The sequence below is a fragment of the Electrophorus electricus genome, chromosome 21 (genome assembly GCF_013358815.1).
Source record: "Electrophorus electricus isolate fEleEle1 chromosome 21, fEleEle1.pri, whole genome shotgun sequence".
NCBI lineage: Eukaryota > Metazoa > Chordata > Actinopteri > Gymnotiformes > Gymnotidae > Electrophorus > Electrophorus electricus.
The window spans coordinates 10,858,457-10,879,552 of record NC_049555.1 but is presented as its reverse complement, the minus strand read 5'-3'; the positions used below and the strand labels follow the sequence as shown (position 1 = coordinate 10,879,552).

At 40.4% G+C, this 21,096-nt stretch overlaps 4 protein-coding genes across 8 annotated transcripts; 2 read left to right on the top strand and 2 right to left on the bottom strand.

Moving 5' to 3' along the window:
* Nucleotides 1-3,007: 3,007 nt before the first annotated feature.
* On the top strand, nucleotides 3,008-4,747 carry fshb (follicle stimulating hormone subunit beta). Its single transcript, XM_027017695.2, has 3 exons — nucleotides 3,008-3,066; nucleotides 3,302-3,475; nucleotides 4,300-4,747. Exons 1-3 carry the CDS (start codon nucleotides 3,031-3,033, stop codon nucleotides 4,525-4,527), a joined length of 438 nt encoding a protein of 145 aa, XP_026873496.1. The 5' UTR covers nucleotides 3,008-3,030; the 3' UTR covers nucleotides 4,528-4,747.
* Nucleotides 4,748-5,094: 347 nt separating this feature from the next.
* Nucleotides 5,095-8,023, bottom strand: arl14ep (ADP-ribosylation factor-like 14 effector protein). Its single transcript, XM_027017684.2, has 5 exons — nucleotides 7,934-8,023; nucleotides 7,061-7,268; nucleotides 6,478-6,603; nucleotides 6,226-6,287; nucleotides 5,095-6,001 (listed from the first exon to the last, which is right to left on the bottom strand). Exons 1-5 carry the CDS (start codon nucleotides 8,002-8,004, stop codon nucleotides 5,773-5,775), a joined length of 696 nt encoding a protein of 231 aa, XP_026873485.2. The 5' UTR covers nucleotides 8,005-8,023; the 3' UTR covers nucleotides 5,095-5,772.
* Nucleotides 8,024-8,050: 27 nt separating this feature from the next.
* si:ch73-314g15.3 (uncharacterized protein LOC368688 homolog) lies at nucleotides 8,051-12,519 on the top strand. Of its 2 annotated transcripts, XM_027017679.2 has the most exons (13): nucleotides 8,051-8,141; nucleotides 8,464-8,609; nucleotides 8,754-8,842; nucleotides 9,053-9,171; nucleotides 9,260-9,362; nucleotides 9,447-9,544; nucleotides 9,797-9,946; nucleotides 10,305-10,472; nucleotides 10,558-10,627; nucleotides 10,738-10,816; nucleotides 11,457-11,610; nucleotides 11,834-11,938; nucleotides 12,037-12,519. In XM_027017679.2, the coding sequence occupies exons 2-13, from the start codon at nucleotides 8,503-8,505 to the stop codon at nucleotides 12,067-12,069; spliced, it is 1,275 nt and encodes a 424-aa protein (XP_026873480.2). In that variant the 5' UTR covers nucleotides 8,051-8,141; nucleotides 8,464-8,502; the 3' UTR covers nucleotides 12,070-12,519. The 2 variants fall into 2 exon arrangements, with proteins under 2 accessions (XP_026873480.2, XP_026873479.2); XM_027017678.2 differs by lacking the exon at nucleotides 8,051-8,141 and having other exon boundaries at nucleotides 8,233-8,609.
* Nucleotides 12,520-13,146: 627 nt separating this feature from the next.
* On the bottom strand, nucleotides 13,147-19,742 carry spi1b (Spi-1 proto-oncogene b). Of its 4 annotated transcripts, none has more exons than XM_027017680.2 (6): nucleotides 19,401-19,742; nucleotides 18,647-18,721; nucleotides 18,459-18,537; nucleotides 16,748-16,977; nucleotides 14,234-14,384; nucleotides 13,147-13,789 (listed from the first exon to the last, which is right to left on the bottom strand). In XM_027017680.2, exons 1-6 carry the CDS (start codon nucleotides 19,440-19,442, stop codon nucleotides 13,476-13,478), a joined length of 891 nt encoding a protein of 296 aa, XP_026873481.1. In that variant the 5' UTR covers nucleotides 19,443-19,742; the 3' UTR covers nucleotides 13,147-13,475. The 4 variants fall into 4 exon arrangements, with proteins under 4 accessions (XP_026873481.1, XP_026873482.1, XP_026873483.1 ...); XM_027017681.2 differs by having other exon boundaries at nucleotides 16,748-16,938; XM_027017682.2 differs by lacking the exon at nucleotides 18,647-18,721.
* Between the last annotated feature and the right edge of the window lie 1,354 nt (nucleotides 19,743-21,096).

The window sequence follows — 21,096 nt, the reverse complement described above, 5'->3', positions numbered from 1 at the left end:
TCATGCTGCAATCCGAAAACTTTAGCACATCAGCACATGCATCTGTTGACATCCCGTTCATCGCCACCGGACACCGGAGGGCTGGACCGGTCAAGCGAGGAATAGTCCGGTCTATAGCTCCAAACGGACAGGTTCTGTACGTCTGCGAGAGCATTTAAATGAAACCATCGCTTACATGATAGAAGTTATACTGGTACATAATATATATTAAAACAAAAATATTCACTGTTTGACCGCGTGTTAATATCTTTTAATATTTAAGATGTCATTCCAAATATGAACATTTTCATCCGCAACGAACATTTCCAACCAATATGTTAAACGATATGTTTAATACTTAATGAAAAAAACAAGCCAGTATATATGCATATTATTTAAAAACTTGCATGCAAAATGTACAGCCTGATAGTGAAAATGAAGACACTCGTGGTCTCTCAAAAGAAGACACTCGTGGCATGAAACACCCCATTTACTATCTGGCCAGGAACTGTTAATTACAAATAAATAAGGACAATACTACATTTAAGGGCATCTGTTGGTCTACTGCACACTTGTATGGGTTTTATGTTATAAGCAGCATTAGAAGATGAATTATATATTCATTAAATAAGTGCTACATTGTTGCTTATGTCTTGTTTATAACTAAGTAGTCTGTAACAGTGCCGTAATACAACAGGGATAATGGGGTTGTCATCAAAATCCAATATGTCTATTCCCGGAGCTAAATAATGAGGCTTCATCAGTCTTCTTTGTCTATTAAGTATGTCTGATAAAACCATGAAATTCAGTTGATGTGTTGCAAATCTAAAAAAAAAAAAAAAAAAAAAAAAAGTCATATTGAAGGCAATACTATATTGTCTAAATATCAATAGTTTCTGTCACTAGGCTAGGAAGCGCAGGTTTACTTTGTTTTTATATGATCTTTGGCTCAATTAGGGGGAAAAAAAACTGCAGGTAGCGTATTCCAGTATGCCCTCAGCCTGCCTTGTCTGTTCACAGAGCAAGATGATGAACCGACCAAAGAGACTATACCATTTAAGATACAAAACATTCACTCAGAGAAATTATTCACAGTAGTGAATGATCTTTCTGTCACCCAGTAAATATTTCATACTCCATGGCCTAGGAACAAAGACGTAGCTCAGTAGTCTTATTAATGGTTATGGCAAAAATAATGAAATAAAAAACATTGCCTTTGGTAATGAGAAGGATTTAATACTAAGTCTTCTACAATACCAAATATGTCTCCAGTGGCACATCACACTGTTTCAGACATGTAATTTTAGCACTGTTCATGTAGAACTAATAACTGTAGTTGAACAGGATATTCCTTGCTGCAAAGTAGCAATAAATATTATACGTTTGGCCTTAGCGGGGGGGGGGGGGGGGGGGGGGGGGGCTTCTGCTGGATTTGGCCATAATAGGCCTGTGGTGGACCGTAAGAGCTGCAGTGTACTGAACAAAACACAGGGGGCAGTATTTCACTCTAAATGGACACATTATCAATGATTACTGAGAGCTAATTGGAATCTTTACAAATTCGGAAAATAAATATTTGTGTACCTTGCATACATATGTGACAGATTCTTTTTTTAATGTATCAATAGTTATGAAACAGTCATGCCAAACCAGTATAAGTACAAACCAGTAGAATATGAATTATTGTGGGGACAAACACAGCAGTCCACTAGCAAGGCAAGGCATCAAACTCTAAAGCTTCAACATAAACATTTGATGTAAGAACTGATGTCAGAATGCAGTAATCTAGAGATTATTACTCATTAGCATTCTGAGGTCTTACAAGGATTGTCTTATACATACTTTCAATAAAGATGTGTGCTCAGTTGCAACCTGCTAACCCTGAGCCCTTTATGAAATTGCCAGCATAGCCTCTTCATTCTTATTCTTGAAGAGTTTATCTTGAAATCTTCCTCCAAACCACTAAACCTGGAGCAGTGTTTCTCTTAGCAAGCGTACTGGCTGATCCTATTCTCATCACTTCCTGTTCCAGACCTGCTAAGACCTGATAATGAGGACAGAGAGGCCTAGAGGAGCTGGCCTCTTCACTGCTAATGCCTTCGTTGACTATTTTTTAGTTTTGTTAAAATGTAAAATGCAAGTTTGAAGGTGTTGTAACATATATTTCATAGAAAAAAGTCTGATGAATATCTTTGTTTGGATGTTGCTGCTTGATGTGGTCGTTCAATAGTTGGAAATGCTTAAAAAATAAATACATAAAATTAAAAAAAACTGCTCTGCCCTAGAATAATTAATAAGAAGTTATGTTTAATTTGGGTTTAGGGGAAGTTTTACAATTGCTGGAGAAATGTGTGAACTCACTTGTTTTTACTTATTTAAAATTTCTTTAGAGATAAACTTCTGATTGTGATCAAATTGAGTTCTGCCTGGCCATGTGAATCTGATACAATTTCACTGTGAAATTGACTGGAGGGAGTATGATTACAGATGTTCACTATAAACCTGGGAAAAGGCATGACTGACAGGAGGTCAATCTGTGGCCATTTGATGCGCCTGTTTAGTGGGGCAGTGTGTCTGGAAGTCTTTGAAATCAATGCTGAGTATTTATACTGACCAGGTCCTTCTTAAGGAGCTTATTCCAAATGCTCGCTGTGTCTGAAGCAGCTTTTTGGACAGCTCCAATCAAGCATGGAAATTAACCTGCATGAAACTGCATTATCTAGCTATACACATCTTTAAGATTACTCTGGCACCCATCCCGATCATGTTGTCTGCATTCACCATCTTACAGAATGTAACTGTGGATCAAATGGGCCTGTCCATTGTGGCGTTGGTTTGACCTTGAAGCCCAGACCTGCCAATCTGATTCAGACTAAACATTTATCAGTCCAGACGCTGAATGCCAAGGCTGTGGGGATTTAGGGATTAAGGCCCACCTCCACAGAATGGACGTTCACTGCCATCACAACCTAAATGGAATATGATAGGAAGATAAGGCTGGAGCCTCCAGTGGGCGTTTGGCTTGACAGGAGAGTATAAGTAAGATGCGGAATGAAGACAGACAGAATACGACGGAATCTCCAGCAGGTAAGGCTAACCTCAGCACAGCTTTTGGTCTCACTTTAATGTGTCATTTTGCTTGCAATATGTGCTCTTCTTAGAAGGATAGTTAATTGGTTAAAGTATTAAAATTTGCTGATTGAGCTAGCTCAGCTTCAGTCAGTTTGTATGAACATTTAGAAAGATTAAGAAACTAGTTAAATGTACAGTATTTGCTGAATATACTGGTATACTGGCATTTTATGTGTTTGCTATTTCTCAGGCGAGGATGCTTGTAATTGCCCTGTTGATGTTGTTGCCTGTACTGGTGGGGGCGGAGTCAGAATGCAAGGCCTGCTGTGACCTCACCAACATCTCCATCACCGTGGAGAGCGAGGAGTGTGGAAGCTGCTTCACCATCAGCACCATGTCCTGCGCTGGCCTCTGCCAGACACAGGTAGAATACAGCCCTCAGCCTATGGGCTTGCCACTATACTAAAAAATCTAGTTAAACTTGGATTGGAAATATACTGATAATGTATAGAATAACATCATAAAGTAGTTATAAAACTTTATGTTGTTATTGTAATACTACAGTAATTATATTTGCATAAATTACCATTATTTACTCCTGCATCTTATCTGGTAAACTATATAGAGCAATGTACTTGCAACACTCTAAGGTTTATGAATTTGATACCCAGAGGGTCATACTGATAAATATGTAAGTCACTTTGGAACATCTGCCAAATAACATAAACGTAGAATTCATTCACAAAACCGGTACCTTTTTTTCAGGGATGTATTTTTGCTCTCTACTTTAACTGAAAGCAAAATATACACAGTATATTTATACCCAGTGTATATTTAAGTATGAAATGCTTTAGAGTAGAGGTGCTCAGCTATGGATCTGGATATCTGATGGTTTGTAGAGTTCAGTCATCAAAGTCTTCGTTAGATCTATAATATTAGACCCAGGTTTATTGGAGCTAAACTCTGCAGTGATCAATCTCCAGGCTTAGACTTGAGCACGCATGGCTCTAGTTCAGCTAATAAATCATAAATGCCCTGCCCTTTGGGTTAAGCAAATCCCCACCAGATGCACCACATAAGCACCAATTAGAATAGTATTCAAGTAAAGACACTCAATGATAGATACATAACATACCCTTGGGATTTGTAATTCTAATATTACATTCAATGATAACTAAGAATAAATACATGTTGAACTCTTTTCCGGACTGCTTGACAACATTTCATGTGCCGCTGTTCGTTCGGCAGGAGAGAGCATACCGTAGCCCTGTGGCGCCATACTTCCAGAACACGTGCAACTTCCGGGAGTGGAGGTACGAGACGGTGGAGCTGCCAGGCTGCCCACCGGGGCTGGACTCGTCCTTCACCTACCCTGTGGCCGTGAGCTGCGAGTGCAGCCAATGCGATACAGACAGCACTGACTGCGGTGCCCTCAGCACACAGCACAGCAGCTGCCTCGCTCACACACACTACTGAGCCGCTGGCCAAGTTAGAAAACACCTTTGTAATGATTTAAAAGGACGAGTGTCCTCTTCAGACCCCTGACTGCAAACAGGATGCATGTCTCTTACGCTTGAGTTTCTGCAATGTTCTGCAGGTAGTGTTGTGCCTGTGTGACCGTACTCATCATGGAGGCCATGGCTCTGCGTTACCTAAGCATGTAAAAACCCTGCTTCATTAAAACAGCATTTGCATTTCCCATTTGTTTCTGTAACACACCAGCTGCTGCCAGCCAGTACACACACACACACACACAGACGCACACACGCAGGCATGCTGACCTGTGAGCACACACAAATTAATTTGCACTGCATGAGAAATCCGTGTGTGTTTACCACAGCTTATAATTGTTCTTTGGAGACCAATTATGAAATTCCTTTCCACAAGCATACTGGATTTACTCCAAAGAACAGAACCCATGAACTGAGCTTGTTTTGCATAATCAAATTAGCAATGAATCAACATGAATTTCAAATGCTGTATCTGTGGTATAGCTGAACGACCAGCAGCAATATACATGTGAACACAATTAGCTACACAATGTAATAATAATGAAACAAAAAACTTTAATGAACAAACATTTCAGTGAAAAAGCACTGGGCTTCCCTGAATGCATAACCCCTGAACTTCACATTCAATGTTACAAAGCAGATTTTACAACCCGGACAACACAGTAACTGCTGCATGTTTGAATGGGCATTAAAAGAGCAATCACAAACTACAAACTGCTGGTCTATCAGGTATGAAGGACATAATGAAGCATAATCATCTCCTCACTGTCAATGAAACAGCTCTCGCTCAAAGGCAAGTGAGGCCAGGAAGACCAGATCCAAATCCATCCAGTACGATGAGGAATTAACAGACTCCCAATGGCATCATAGTGTTAAGATCTCATTACATGCAGAGTATTAAAGTGATTTCCCTCTACCATGTTATGATGGTCTTTGCTTCAAGACACCTTTGGGAAACTTGGCTCAGGTCCAAGCAATAATAGAAAAAAGCATCGGTGTCCCTTGATGACCATTTGGGCTTTACAGTCACTTCATACCTTTTTAGTCTATAATAAAACAAAACAAAACAAAACAAAAAAAGTTGACATTGTATAATCCAGATGGTTAAATTGATGACCTAAGAGAGTTGCACCTCAAGATTTACATTCTTGAAGTTAGTCCTCAGTCAGCACGCCCTCCCTAAACACGCCTCTACATCATCAGCGCCCCGTCAGCCAGCAAACTTGTTCCGGATGATCTCCCCACCCTCCACCTCCACCTGCTCATACAGCCACTTGCGGTCGCAGCGACACTCCACGCCACACTTGCGGGAGGTACAGTGGGGGCATGGGTAGAAGCATCCCATGCAGTCCACGTCCAGGCAGTCGCACAGGTCCCGGCCACATGAGATCAGGAGCCCGCGGCTGTCGTACACCTTGCTCTTAGCCGCCATGCTTTGTCTGCAGGGTGAGAGAACATGTACCATCACTGGGCTGCATTCCACAGTAGTGGCAACCACCCAAAAATACCACCTGCAACAATTCTCCTTGTGCAGATGCGATTACATAATAAGGTAAAAATGATCCTGAAGGTACTGCACCCCAACTCTTCTGCATGGTTTAGATCCAAAAGATTATTTATAAAAAATATAGACTATGTGAATACATGAATTCAAGTCTGATACCTGTCACCAGATGAGAGTTTTGCCCCTCCACGTCTCTTGTAGCCATCATTTATGGTTCTTCCCTGTAAAAGCACACTTAACCTTTCAAAATGTGATTATAATCCCATGATTTTTTAAGGAACTGAATATCAATTTTATTGAAATTGATTTTATTGAAATATTGTAATGCATAAATAACATGTGAAAGGTTGTAATGTTACAAGCAAACGAAGTTAATTCAAACATTTACTTAGAGAGCCAAGTGCATGATACCTTAAGGCTGGTCTCTCTTGTGGTTTGTCTCCTCTCCTTTGGTAATTGTTTGGATCCCTCTGAAATTGAAGCAGGGCGATTAGATTCTTCTTTTGTCCCCAATCCTCTGTTCTTACGTAACTCGATCTATAAGGAAATGCAAGTCTTGTCAACAGCATTTAGCTACAGATTAATTCTCACAGCATGTAATCATGAAGTTAATTGTGAATGATGTGAAGAACAAGATAAATAGATACAGCCTGATAAAGAAGCATAGCAATCTCTATTTAATAAACCTCTATTTAGTAAAGCAGTAAAAATGCTCTTAGTCATCTAATATTTGACATATGATGCCCAGATCCTTCCTAAATAGAGATTAAATAGAGTAATCGTGAAATTACTTTCAAAACTTCCTTACTGTTACTTGAGTGTAAACACTGAAGCTTATTACCAAGTAAATTGTAACACAAAAACAGAGCACCCTACATTTACAAGTTACAAAAGACATTTATATGTAGCGAACCAATAACAACAAGTCAAGTTCACAGCACTATGATACACAGTGATGTGTGGGTGTTTTATTATGGCCTGTTCTGGCACAAACCTTAGCACCATCTCCCCCTGCCTTGGGCCAGTTCGTGAAAATAGTGGGCACAGCGTCCTCCCTCAAGAACTGTTTTCCATTGTAATCACGAAAGCAGTCAGGCTGGAAGTGCTCTGAGCACAGACAGGAGTTGGTAGTTGGAGCAAAGTTCTTTCTGCCAAGGCTTCGCACCCACTGCTCGGCTAACTGGGGCTTGCTGATAGGGAATCTGCAGAAAATAAACAACAGGGTCATGGTTAGGCCTTAAAAATGCTTTTCCTGCAAGCCGACCCATTGGAGACTTTGTTGTTATTTGATTATTAATTTCTGCAACTAAGGTTAATGCATTGACTATAGAGCATGATGTTAAGCACTGTTAAGCACGTAGAAAATGACAGCGTTAGTGAGGTTTCTTAACCAAATCGCGGGGGAACAAAGTGGACTGTAAGCAGCTTTGGTGTTTTCATTTTTCTTATTTAGCAATTAACGTGCCATATCTAATGAACAGTTTGGCCAGGTATCTAAACAGGCTAACTTGAATAGCAGAAAAACTAAAAAGTAAATTTGGGGCACGGCTGTTGACTTGACTGGTTCCATATATTTACCCAAACTGAGCTCGTAGCGAACAAAAATCTCTTTCTGTGAGGTTACGCGTGTAATACGAGCCGGTTATCTGGGTAATAGACGTCTGATATCTTTTTGGCTAGCAGAAAACTTATGACGGCCTACGTAATAAAACTGCGACACTGTATCAGGTTTAGCAGAGTCTATAGCTAGCTAAATACATATTTATAATAAGCTTCTTACAGCAGTCTCCTCTAACCCTAACTAAAAACTAGCAGATTTACAGACTTATTCATTACTATTAGTCTATATTTCCTAAGCAATACTTACCTGTAAAAGCGGATCTCAGAGCCTTTAATAAATCGATTTGTGCATCCAAGCGCTGAGCAAGCAATTGGCATGATGTCAAGGCGTTATTTTCAAGACAGAGGATTCTGAAGGCGATCAGTCCAGTTAAACATCCATTTATCAAGGAGATATTTTAATACAAATGAAGAAGCGGACCGAAATGTCCCATTATCAGCATGAACAAAATGAGGTCGGTGTTTCTTTTAAACAGTGGATACCCTCTAGCGGCTGGACTTAATATCAAAAGATTAAGCTCGCATTGATAGCTGGGTTATGGTTTAGCCAAGATGTCCTGGCGCCTAGAAAAATAAACACAAGATGACTCCAAAAGTGCTTCAATATTTCATTAGCCTAACTTATAAATATAAGCAGAAATGTGTATTTCTATAAATACAAGTGTGTAAACGACTTTTATTTTGGAATAGGAGAGGATGCATTTGAGCGGAAGTAAAACGTGAGAAATTCTGAATGCGTGAACTGTTTCATTTACTTTATATTTTTAAAATAATAAGGAGTATGGACCTTAAGATGGTAACCTTCTGAGGTTCTTAATGGATCGTTTTGAGGAAGATTTAGTTGAGGCCCTTAAAGACGTTGTAAGGGCCAGAAACTGGCAGTGTATTGGAGACGCATCGAAATTCAAGACCCCATGCACGAAGTAAGATGTTTTTGAAAACATGAATAAAAGCATGCAGTTTTGAGCGGGTGCATATCTTTCATTTTGTCATCTTCGAAATAGGACAGGGAACATAAAAATACTGTATTGTTTTTTTTTTCTCATGCTCTGAAAAATCTCTTTAAGGTTGTACTCAGAAGATGGACAACACATCGTTCTTGTGCGCTCGGACGACGGACGGTTTTGGGCTATGGATTCATCATGCCCACATGAAGGTTTGTCGAGGGTAGGGTAGGGGGTGGGTGTGCAGTGATAAGACTATTGTCATTGTAGTTGTATAACTACATTTTGTTACTGACAGAAGGAAATCACGGGTGTTACTACACGTAGTTAATGTGTGTCTTGTCCTGCCATAGCTTGCGTGATGCAGGTCTTTTGTTTGTGTTTTATTTTCATTTGTTTATTGGTTTGCTTTGCTTGGACAGGAGGGCCACTTGATCAAGGAGACATCGAGGACCTGGGCAATGGCAGGCTGGCATTGATATGTCCCTGGCACTGTTTTGAATTTAGCCTGGAGACAGGTTCCTCTTCCACAGGACTGCAGGTATCGTGCAGTAACGAAGCTCACTGTGTACCAGTAGTGAACTGTTTGCAAAGTGCTTTCCTCTTTCGTTTTGTATTCTTGACCTCAGAATCACGTCTACAATGTCAGAGTAACGGATGGAAAGATATATATTAACACTCAGCATACCTTGACCCTCTACCCTATTCCAGCAAAGAAGGGAGCAAGCCAAGGTGAGTGAGAACAAACATGTAAAAATATACCTTGACTATGGATTCATGTTATCCAGTTTTTCTTTGTTTGCAAACCTCTCCTAGATACTTCATTACCAGTGGAAATAAATTCAGCATCTTCAGAAAATACACTCTGTTTTTGGGCTACAAAAGTCCTGTGTACTCCAGACCCACAAGAAAAGGTTATATTTTTTCATTAGTAGTTGTTTTGTTTTGTTTTTTAGAACATTAATGCATATTTATATATATATATATATATATATATATATATATATATATATATATATAATTATTATTAATTTTTTATTTATTTGTTTATTTGTTTATTTAATTCCCACAGATATAAAAGCATGCATACATGTTCAGTGCTTCACTCAGACAGTCAGTATCACCATGTACTGTAATTCCCTCAGCTCTGTCTTTCTGCACCTCAGGTGGTCTTGACCAGGCAAGTGCAAGGTTGGTGGGACACTGGGAAAATAACAGAGATCGGTGAGTGCACTCCGCCAGCTCAGCCAAGTAGGATGGACAATCTGACCGTGGTGGAGCCGGGCAAAATTAAACGTGGCAAAGGAGGCACTCAGGTATACCTGCCCTCACTGAGCATGGCGGGGTAGTTTTATTAGGCACTCAGGTACACATGCTCTCACTGAGCATGTGGGGGTAGATTAATTAGGTGAAAACTTCCCTTTTCACATGTCAGTGTTGTTATAGGACACACATTTAAACCAACTGTTTAGTAGGTTCACCTTCACTGCAGGACTCTGTTGCTTCACAAACTGCCTTTATCCTGTAGTTGTAACAATTCTGTACAGACATTTAAAGCTGACTGTTCACTTTTCACCCTGTATGCAGTTACTCTATAACTCTGGCAGCTAAGCTCCACCTCTTCATATTACAAAACACTGAAAATCCTCGTAATTTTTGCTCTCTCATTTACAGGCAAGCAGGATCGCTTTGCTTCATTCTTTGGCCAACATCGAGCAGTGGGCTATTGATCTGTCATGGGATGTGATCGCTCGATTCTCTACAGTAACACTTGGTTCTGGTGACTCACTTCCACGGCAGTTCTTCAGTGACTTTGTCAAAGTAGCTGGGGATGAGGCCAAAGTTTGTCTCTTGGCTTTATTGAAACATTATGATAATGTACTAGTATATGACAGTATGATGATCTTTTTTTTTTTTCTTCTGACAGCATTATGATTTATTAGAACAAAGGATAGAGGAACTTGGTAGTTCTTTTGGTGCCCTTCCAGTACATAACGGTATGTTTCATGTTAATTCCCCATATTTGGTCAGTGAAGCCGACAATGACTATTTTTATTGTCTTTTTTATTTATTTATTTATTTTATTTTTTTTATTTTTTCGCTACAGGTCTGTGGCAGTCGGCAACAGAAACTTCCCAGGACGTTCTGGCTAGACTGGCAATAGTGCACATGGTCCACGAGGCTAGGTATAGCACAGAACACATTAGCATTCAGAATAAATGTACTGAGGAATTGGTCAGTAATAATGTATTTCACTTCAAGACAAGCCAGTCCTCAATATATCAGATGTCTAGCAATACCTCTGCCTATATACACACACCACTGCTTTTATTATTTATTTATTAATAACATTTTGTAGGTGTATAGCTACAGACTAAAGTCAATCTGTTGTCATGCACCTTTTGTGTTATCCTTCAACTAACCCTTCAGTAGTGTTCAGTTTTTGACCATAGGATAGTTGTTAGCAGTTTTGGGTAGTGGACCACTGCCAACCCACCAGTGACAGTAACGGGTGCAAAAACCCCAGCAGTTGACCCAGCACAGCACCTACAACGATGCCACTACCATGTCTGCTGTGATCATTACTGCTGTGATCAGAAACTGACTATTGATGAACAGGGTGGAGGGTGTCAACAGATGCGCTGAAGTATGTAATTATACATCTCATTTGTAATAAATCATTTATAGTTAAATTAATATTAGGTGTACCAAAAATAATTAAAAATAAACTTTTGATTTTCATATTCATTTATTAGTGGTTCCATGAAGGTTCTGTGTGAACCAATTAGGTGTTTTTTAAAGGTTTTTGTTTTTTGTTTTTTGAAGGGGCTTGGACGTACACCCTCAGACGCTGTCCCGCTTTGCTGCACAGGGGGATACAGCATCTGTGAAGGTTCTGGAGGTGATCTACGCCGACGAGATCACGCATGTGGCTGCAGGACTCCGCTGGTTCAGCTACATCTGCTCCAGCGAGGGGCGGGTAGGAGTCACGTTAGTGCCCGTCTGGGTTTCGCCTCAGTGGGGGGGCTGTCCTCCTCGGCTAGGCCGGTGGCGTTCACGGCCTGCGTTCCAGTCTTGCATGCTGGATAAATAAAAATGTTTTCCACTGATACGTTTCAGTTGAGCCATAGGGACATTTTGAGTGGATTGTCACCACAGCGTGCCGAGATCAGTCCTGGCTATTGCTGTGCTGGTTTTTCCAGGATTGCTTGACGACTTTCCATGACCTGGTTAAGTTGCACTTCAAAGGTTATTTGAAGCCCCCGTTCAACGCAGAGGGGCGGAAGTCAGCAGGGATGACTGAGGAGGTAAAAGTGTTACTACTGTACTTCACTATTCTTATGGGCCACTTCGTTTGATCAGATTTTTTAGAGCATTGGTAATTATCAGATTTTTTTGTCTGCAGTGGTATGTTCCACTTGTTAAGCCCTCCAACTGACTGAAGACCTCCACCAGCACTTCAACCGCAGCGCAGAGCTTCTTCACTCCATCCCTCATGTCCAGCGTACATTCACTCTGCCATCATTTCCATTACAGTGATGTTGTTTACTTGCCTGGTTGTTGTTGTTTATTTATGTGCCCCCAATTTTTTTCCCCATTAAATATGCTATGTAAATTTTATCATCTTGGATATTTTTAAACAACAAATGCATGCATGATATTCAGAGAAATTTCTTATCAATGGACGTTTTTGAAAAGCCATATTTTTTTTCTCAAAAAAATTGATTATCGATTGTATGCAAAATATATAATATGGTCTAATAAATACTATAGTGTTATAGTGTTCATTGTTTTTAGGCATTGTGAAATGTGAAGTAGATTTCAAACCGTTTTCCAAATACCCTCAAAGATCACTATACAGGCAAAATAAAGATTATGGAAAATATTACTTTCAGTTAATTCTTTGTACTGCCAGGGGTGCTGGTGAGTCAAGCAAGCGTGAAAAACGTCTGTCTATAGTTAACATGGCAGATTGCTGTAATAGAGTTGGATTTCATATTGTAGGTGTGCCAAGAACTTTATCCCAAATGATTATCTGCTCTTATGATTAAGATGTTTATTCTTCTGTGTGACTATGATGGGGTTTTTTTTTTCAGATTGTCAAGATGAAGTTCAGGAGTAAGCAACAGAATGTCTATAGAAACTCATTCACTGCTGCTATAAAGCTCAAAGACAATACAATACAATACCATACAGAGCCAAAATCCCAAAAGGCTGATAATACATTATGAATATGAAACCATTGTTCAGATAAAATCCAGTCCCTATTAGATTTCATTTTATTAAGAGTTTTTTTTGTTTGTTTTTGTTTTTTCAAAACCCAACCCTGGATGGGAGAGTAAAGAAAGAGACTAAATGTCTGTGTGTGTGTGTGTGTGTGTGTTGGCCAGACGAGAGACAGCCGTATTTTCCATACAGCGTGAGCCTGTGTCATTTGTTTTCACTTCTGCTTTTGTATTTTTGTGATTTTTCTCTCCCCCCTGTGTTTGGTAAAGAAGTTAACAACTGCCCCTGCTCAGGATCCAGTCCATTTAATTTTAGAAGCCACCTGATGCTTACGTTAAAGTATCAATTAGTACAGTGCGTTTCGTTCATGTCTCTGCCCCGTGAGTATGTACAGACCCTGTTTTCATCTGTGGCAAATGCTGAAATGGACACAAGACCTCAGGGCTGAAAGTTCAATTCATTAATGCAAGGATAGTATAAAAAAGAAAAACTCTAAAAATCAGTCAACCAGAGTTTCTAATGCTCCAAGTCCAAACGAGAAAAGCAGAGGCCATCCGTTCTTGCCAAAATGTTTTGTTCTTTCTTTTCTTTCTCTTTTTCATTCTTTCTTTCTTCTCTTCACAAGTACACCTTCCTCTCTAGGTGGGTCTTTCCCAGCACCTCGCCACTGAACTGGTATGTGAGCTTCTTCTTGATCTTCTTGACCTCTCCAGTCTTGCCGTAGTTTCTCAATGCCCTAGCCATCTTCTGGTAGGTCATCTTCTTACGGTTACCCTTCTGCACCCCCCAGCGGTGGGCCAATGCCTCTTTGTGTTTGGAAGAGAACTGGAAAGTTCCCTTTTCTCTGTCCACCCACCAGATGCTGTCCTTCATGTCTCCGTTTCGCAGAAGGTCCAGCAGGAACTGATACAGGCGAATCTTCTTCTTGTTTCCTAGGCAAAAGGAAAGAAAAGAAAAACAAACGAAAAAAAAAATGTTTGGGGGGAATGTTTGGCAAGGTCACAGTGTGAGATATGGTTGCTTATTAGAAAGGTGATCTTTCACAATGTTCCTCTTTATTTTTTTGGTGTTATTAGGTATTTTGTCCATTAATGTGACACTGATATTTGAGGAGGCAATGCACCATTTATAGTGTATGTGCATGCACATCATGGTATTTTTTGGATGATCATTATTTATAAGAATTCACCTTACGAGGAAGTTATTCAGGGGCATTTTCCAGTAATTGGTTTTCTGCATGTTTGTGCTGGTGAGCACAGTAGAGATCAAAGGGCACCACACAAAAGGGCACTGCACTGACACCACACTGAGCGTTAAAAGGGAATGACCAGCTCCAGCCCTCCCTGCTTGCCCCGTGACCAAGGGAGGCTCCTCACCGTGCTCTGCTCCTGTGGTGGAGGAGATGTGGTCCCTCATGCACTCCTCGTCGGACACTTCCAGCGGCGGGCTGCGGCTACCGGGGTCATCATCATCCGAAGGCTGCATGCTCGGGGGGTAGCACACCGGTGGCCGGGGCAAGTACGGAATCTGCGGGATAGCAACAGCACTTTATCCTGGGGGAAGGGAGTCATCTAAAACGCTGAAGCATTGGAACTGTTTGGTATGTGGGGCATAAAGATAGCTAGTCATTGCATTTACCCTCCTCATTCATTTATAATCTTTACTGTAACAGCACTTGACATTTGACTCATCTTCAGTGGAGTCTGAGTCAGTGTGGTACAAAAAAAACCAACTATGCTTCTATCAACAGGTGGCTAGGCGCCATTATTTCAAGACATCTTACGCATACTAAATAGCAAAAGAGGAAGTTTCTCTCTTACCACTATAGACCACTGAGGAAGAGTATGATCTTCTCTAAATACTATTTCAGTCTTACTGTTTTGCCACAGAGCTTATCTGGTATTGCTTCCATTTAAAATGTGAGAACTTAAAATGAACAAAGATTATTTGAACTGTAACAAACTCCCTTAAGCCGGAGTCCCACACTTTGAATAAGGCAAATTCATAGTTGTGAATTTCCAGGGAAAATATCAGCACATGAGAGCAGGGTGTGAGCTTTAAAAACAATGGGGGAAAAATACAGAAAGGAAAAATGAGGACAGTCACATCACTGTATTTTCCTCTTATGTCATGTCAATTGCACCGAACGCGACTGAAAACACCATCCTAAGTGATGGCACAGCTATGTGGACAGTTCTGACAGTACAAGTTCAGCTGAAGTCATCATACCTAACTGCAGCCCAGCCTGTGTTGTAGCCAAGTCAAGGAAATCCCTGTGTCAGGTAATCTTCATGTGAACATGCAAGAGAAGATGCAAAATTGTGATGGTAGGAACCAGTGGTTTCTAAACACTGGGCCTCTGGGTGTTGCTGAGCAGCATCTGTGGCTGACAAACTGGAATGGCATCTCCGTTTTAGCACCAGCTGGGACTTGAGTTCACACTGATATGTTGAATCATGTGATAGCTCAGACGACCGTTTGCCCTGCCTTTTCTGCTACATTTATATCCACACAGCACCCATAAAAAAAGAAACGGAGGGGGTAAAAATAGAAAACTCAATTTGTGCTTTACAGTTTTGTGAATTCACACAAATGGGCTGAACTGAGTCCATTGGCCAACGGCACACAGTATTCTGGACCACAACAGAGATCAGATAAGACCAACAAAAGAATATTATTTTCAGAGCGAGTTGCTGTTTCTGCCCGATTTGGCCGTGTGCAGGAGCGGTCTCATGTGACATGGGAGACAGTAAATCAGCCTCCCCTTTCCTGCAGTGGACCCACAGCCCTGCTGAGAGGAAAAGTGTTCTTTTCTATAGCCTGTACTGTGGTTAGGGCCAGAGTAAGACGTCCACTCAAACAGAGAGGATCCAATCACAGTCACTCTCTAACCTGGTTCCCATTCTAACCCTGAGCTCACTTTCACTAGCTGCTCTGCATTTTGCCTGTTAGTTGACTATGTGCATTTCATGTTTCCTGTTTAGGCAAAAGCACCAAAAAAAAACCTTCCATTTGTTTGTTTTCTGCTGTCACACTCTTGTTTATAACATTAACATATTATGAATCTGATATCAATCATACAAATTGGCAGTCATGTAATTTATGAGGCAAGGATGATTGAATAGAATCATAAAGGAAACTCCAAATAATATAAATATTAATCCAGTAATTTAAATTTAGTATTAATTGAATTATCTGCTCAGGTTGTGTGCGTGTGTGTGTGTGCGTGTGCGCGCGTGCGTATTTCACGTGTGCGTCGTCTGATGGTGTGGTCGTTCCTGAACATGTGCTTCTCCGCGTGTCCAAGCACATCTGCGTGTGTCACAATAAGGAGCGGTTGTGTTTGTGTAAGTGGGGGCAGGGTGGGGGGGCAGTGGCGGTTGGTGAGTGCGCAGGCTTGCTCCTGTGGTGACAGTGGTGAGCACTGGTCAGGATGAGCCTGCGTTGAGAAACAGTCTGTCTACAGATGCACTCTCTGTCCTCCACGCTAGCTGTGCGGCTGAGCGACTGAACTGTTTCAGTCACAGTGAAGCTTCAGCCTGCACTGGATCCACGGAATCTGTTCAACTGCATCAAACACCCTTATGTCAAAGTCCCACACATTAAATTATGAAAATTCCTAACTGTGTATTTCCACGGAAAATATCAGCATGTGATAGCGGGGTTTTTTTTAACAAAATTTTGAACTTTTGAATTACATGAAGCATCTGCCAACTCACACATGGAGACATTTTTGTATTCACATTAGCACTTGCTCCCTGGACTGGGAGTCCAACCATCTAATGACTCGCCCTTGCTACTGCTTCCTGCTTTATGGTGATGTGCTACATTGCTTCCTCTGGAACCCTGTCCTTTGCTTTTGAGGATGGGAGTGGTCGGGAAAGTCTCACCTGTGGACTGGTGAGGGTCAGGTGGGATCCGGGCAGACTGGGGTCGAAAAAGTGGTTGGATTCAATGTCGCCGGGTCGCATACCAGATGGGTGGACCTGCTGCACACTCTGGAGTTCCGTGAAGTGGCTCTCCGTGAGATTCTCGAAGTCCGCAGGGTGGACGTGGTGCGGGTTATACTCCCAAGCATGGTCTAGATACAAGTGTCCGGAGTCAGCAAATGCCATCTTATCTATCACATACAAAACAATGTTGCTGCTAGTAGCCAGATAGTACAAACCATGTCTGCTTATTCAGTTATCCATTTTATATTGTGAAAAAGATGCTATGTACTTTTTTTTTTTAACAAAACCAACCTACATGCATCACACTTTCTTGTTTCCTGTTCGCACCACCATTTCCTTCAGCAGTTGTGAATAGTATCAATCCTACAGATGGCCCAGTTGTGTCTCTGTTTTTGTTTTTCCCACAGCTGGAATCAAGAATTCCTGCTTTTGAGAGTACTTTTGAGACTGCACTCTACATTAATATGGTCACCATAAAAGCAAAATAAGACAAACAACTCATCTGGCAAAGAACTACTGGATGGATTAAAATGAACCTTCAAACATTTGTTAAATGTCTGTAGCAGATTGAACTCTAGGACGCGTTGTGGAGGAAACCCCTTAAAATTAAATAAGAAAACTTGCTAAAATGTTTAGGTAAACACAAGCTGCGCTGGTCAAATAGTTACTGCATACATGAAGCACAAGTATAATGCTGAATAACAAGTGAAAAGCAGTGCTAAATAATAAGTGAATTATAACTGTGCCAGACACAAAAATGGCGGTAATCATACAGTCACATTTAGGGACAGCACACCATACTTTTCAGCATACCAATTCATTCAAGAGAATTAAATGATGTGAATGAAAATCAACTTTCTCCCTAATGATACGACTTCCAAAGCATGCAAGCCTTGGGTACAGCAGATGCCATCTATTGCTGTGATGTGGTGTGACTGATGTGGTGTAGTTTTGCTTTTTGGTTGCTGCAGTTAGCATATCTGAGACTTAAAGAAAGTAAGCAATACATGAGGTCTTTTTTTCAGTTACATAACACTGCACAAATGCAGGTGGTACAAGTGCCCAATTTACTAAACACACACCAAAATCAGTCTCACATAGCTCCACCAATGAGACGCAGCAATGTCCCTATGATCATGTACCGCACAGAGAACTGGGCCATCATTCACTTCATGTCACTCCTGAGTCGTACCCACACATCGATGCTATTTATCTTCAGCGTTTGCTCAGGCTGATCACTCTGTGGACTAGTTGGACACTTTTAGGCGATGGACCCTTGGGGATATTTGCCGTTCTACGTCTGTAATTTTCTTGCCTGTCAAAAAGAGGCATCTGTTTCCTGCTTTGTGCTGGGTCACTTGCCTGGTTCCACCCGCTAACTTTTCTAACGCCCCCTTCAAGTTTATTCCCAGCTGCCCTGGGTGTGATTTCAAACCGTTAGTTCATTCTACCAAGATGGTGTCAATAAGGGCCTCAAAATGTGTCAAAGCAGTATGCTATTTTGAAAGGGTTTTAATCAGTTTAAAAACAAAAAACATTATCTTGTTATCTCCAAAGGTATAGAGCAGTTTTGAGTCGTGTAATAATTTAGGCAGTAGATCAATACATATGCACAGATGAAGCAATGTTCAAAAAGACAGCATCTCACCACTTTGGGCTTCTCCTTCAATAATGTAAGGATATTCAGGTCGATAGATGTCAGGTTCATAGATCATTTCTTCCGTTGGCTGTGAATTGTCAAGAGAGAGGTTTGACCAATTTAAATGAAAACTGAGGTCAGCCCCAAAGTTCAATGCAATATTTTGAATGCAGTATGCAGTATGAGAAAAGCCTCACATCTTTGTTTACAAGTGCCCAGTAATCTTTAAATTCAGAAGGTGTCTGTGACATCCAGCCAGTCCAGGTTATTTTCTATTACACATAGAAATTATATTTCAGTAATTCAATATATTTTGGAGAACAATTCAATTAATGGATTCAATTGTGGTGTGTGGTAAATTTAATTACACAGAGGCACCACCCATGCTATCCTAAATGATACATTTTACCTGATTTATTAATTTTCTCATAATCCACTAAAGTTGATACAGTAAATTTGTGACTTTAGACTTCAAAATCAAATTTTGAGTCAAAGCAGCAGCAGAAAACCCAGAAAAACGTAAAGGTAAATGTATCTAAAGTCTGCAGTTGGTTAAAATAATTATGAAATTAATCTACATGACATACCCATGTCAAGTTTAAACTCTTCAGCCCAACTTTGTGTTTTACTGAGGGTGAAAGAGCTCTTTAATTGTTTAGGAGTAATAGCCAAACTCCCAACTTGATGATGCTGTACAGGAGAAATGATTGGCCTCCCATTGCAATAGTGATTGTTTTAATCATCTTTCAAAGTTAATATTTGAAATATTACTGTACTATGACCGTAAAATTAACACATATGGACGAGTATGGCCATTCTCAGGAAACCCGCAAGACCCTGAGTCTTTGAATTTTTACGATATAACATGGTGGTGGCGTGATATTACACAGACACACAAACATACACATATACAACACACACACACACACACTGAAGATGGGGAATACTTACAGGTGGGATGATGTACCCCTCCATTCTGAATGAAGGCAACATGGAGTCTTCTCCGCTTCACGTACTCTAGCTCTTTGTGCTAACGCTTTCTCAATGGCTTTCAAAACTGTCCCCGAGCCATTGCACAACTCTAAATTTCCTCTTACCAAATGAAACCAAAGATCACACACACCTTATCCAGTGGGGGCCGCACAGCTATTTCCCAGGGCCCAAGAAAGAAACCAAGCCTGGATACACTGCAAGTGGCAACTTAGCCTAACAGCGACCGTGACAAAAGGATAGAGCTTTCTGTTTGTTACCTCTTTATTTTTGGCTGTGTGTGTGCCTGCTGCTGGTTCCTGATTTCAGGGTGATGTCAGGTGGGGATTATAACTACTCAGTTAGAACAGACACTGAGTGTCACCTCCCCCAATAGCCAATCAGAGACGACTCAGCCGACCCCGCTCTTCCTGTCCACCTCCATACTGCCTGCAATTCCATAAACTTAATGCAGGATTAAGGAATAATTGGTGCCACTTTAGATTACTTTAGGATTCCTCTAATTTCTCCATTTTGCAAACCATTCCCCAAAGTAACCCTCAAACGGATCTTGAAAGCCACAATCTATTAAGAATTTGTCTGTTAGATTTTTTTTGCAAGACAATTCAAAATAAAACAAAATTAAATTAATTATTAATGACATATATTTATTCATGACTAGGGCCAGTGGGAAAGGAATTTTAAAATCTTTAAATCAGCATAAATGTGATGACATTATAGCACAAATAAGGAAATAATCAATAATCTTAATCAGGCACAACATATTTTTGCATATTTTACAATAATCTACCCAGATGATCAGGGGCTAGTTGACCTATCAGTAACTTTTGACAAAAACACACTTCCCAAAAGTAAAGTCAGTTTTGGCTTCAAGCCGGAACTGAATTTCGAACCCACTGCCTTTTTTGGTTGCTGATGATGGACTATCTCAAAGATAGTGGCCACTCATATCAGTTCAACTAAGGCAAGCAGGGACAGCAGATAACATGTCTTTTAATGTAGGGGGTCTTTTTTGAGACCCAACTTCCTGGCTACTCAACCCAATGTACTGCAAAAAGGCAATGTAGACACAAATCCAAACCAACTGGGTATGAGGTCATTTCACAAGGCTATCATGAAACCTGACATGCACCTTATACCTTTATGTGTTCAAACTCAGACTCATTATAGATTTTTTAATTCATAATATATCTTTGGCAGACTCCAGGTAAATACCTAACATGTCAGGGCTAAATTACGTTTCAGTGATGGAATAACCAATTTAAAAAATAGGTTTTAAAATGATAATCACATAAAGAAATTTTTTCTCAGAATCTTGCAAGCGGGTGAAAAAGAGACTGAGCTTCTCTGTGTCAGCGGTAAGCACAAAGCATAAGGTCATCAGAAACAGAACTTTCATGGAAGCCACGGTACGATTCCACAGCACTGCGGAAATTACCAGGGAATGAGAAATGTAATTAAACCAGTACAAGGGACTTCAGATGCTTCTAAAACAAAGGCCATTTTATTTTTTGGAACTGTAATAGGAAATGATTCATCTATAGTTACTTTGTCTAATTTTGTCACATAAATGTTATCTTTCAAGCATTTCTATTTCAAATGTTTCCTAAATAACACAAAACAAAAATAACGATAATGAAAAGTGACTCTAAGGCAG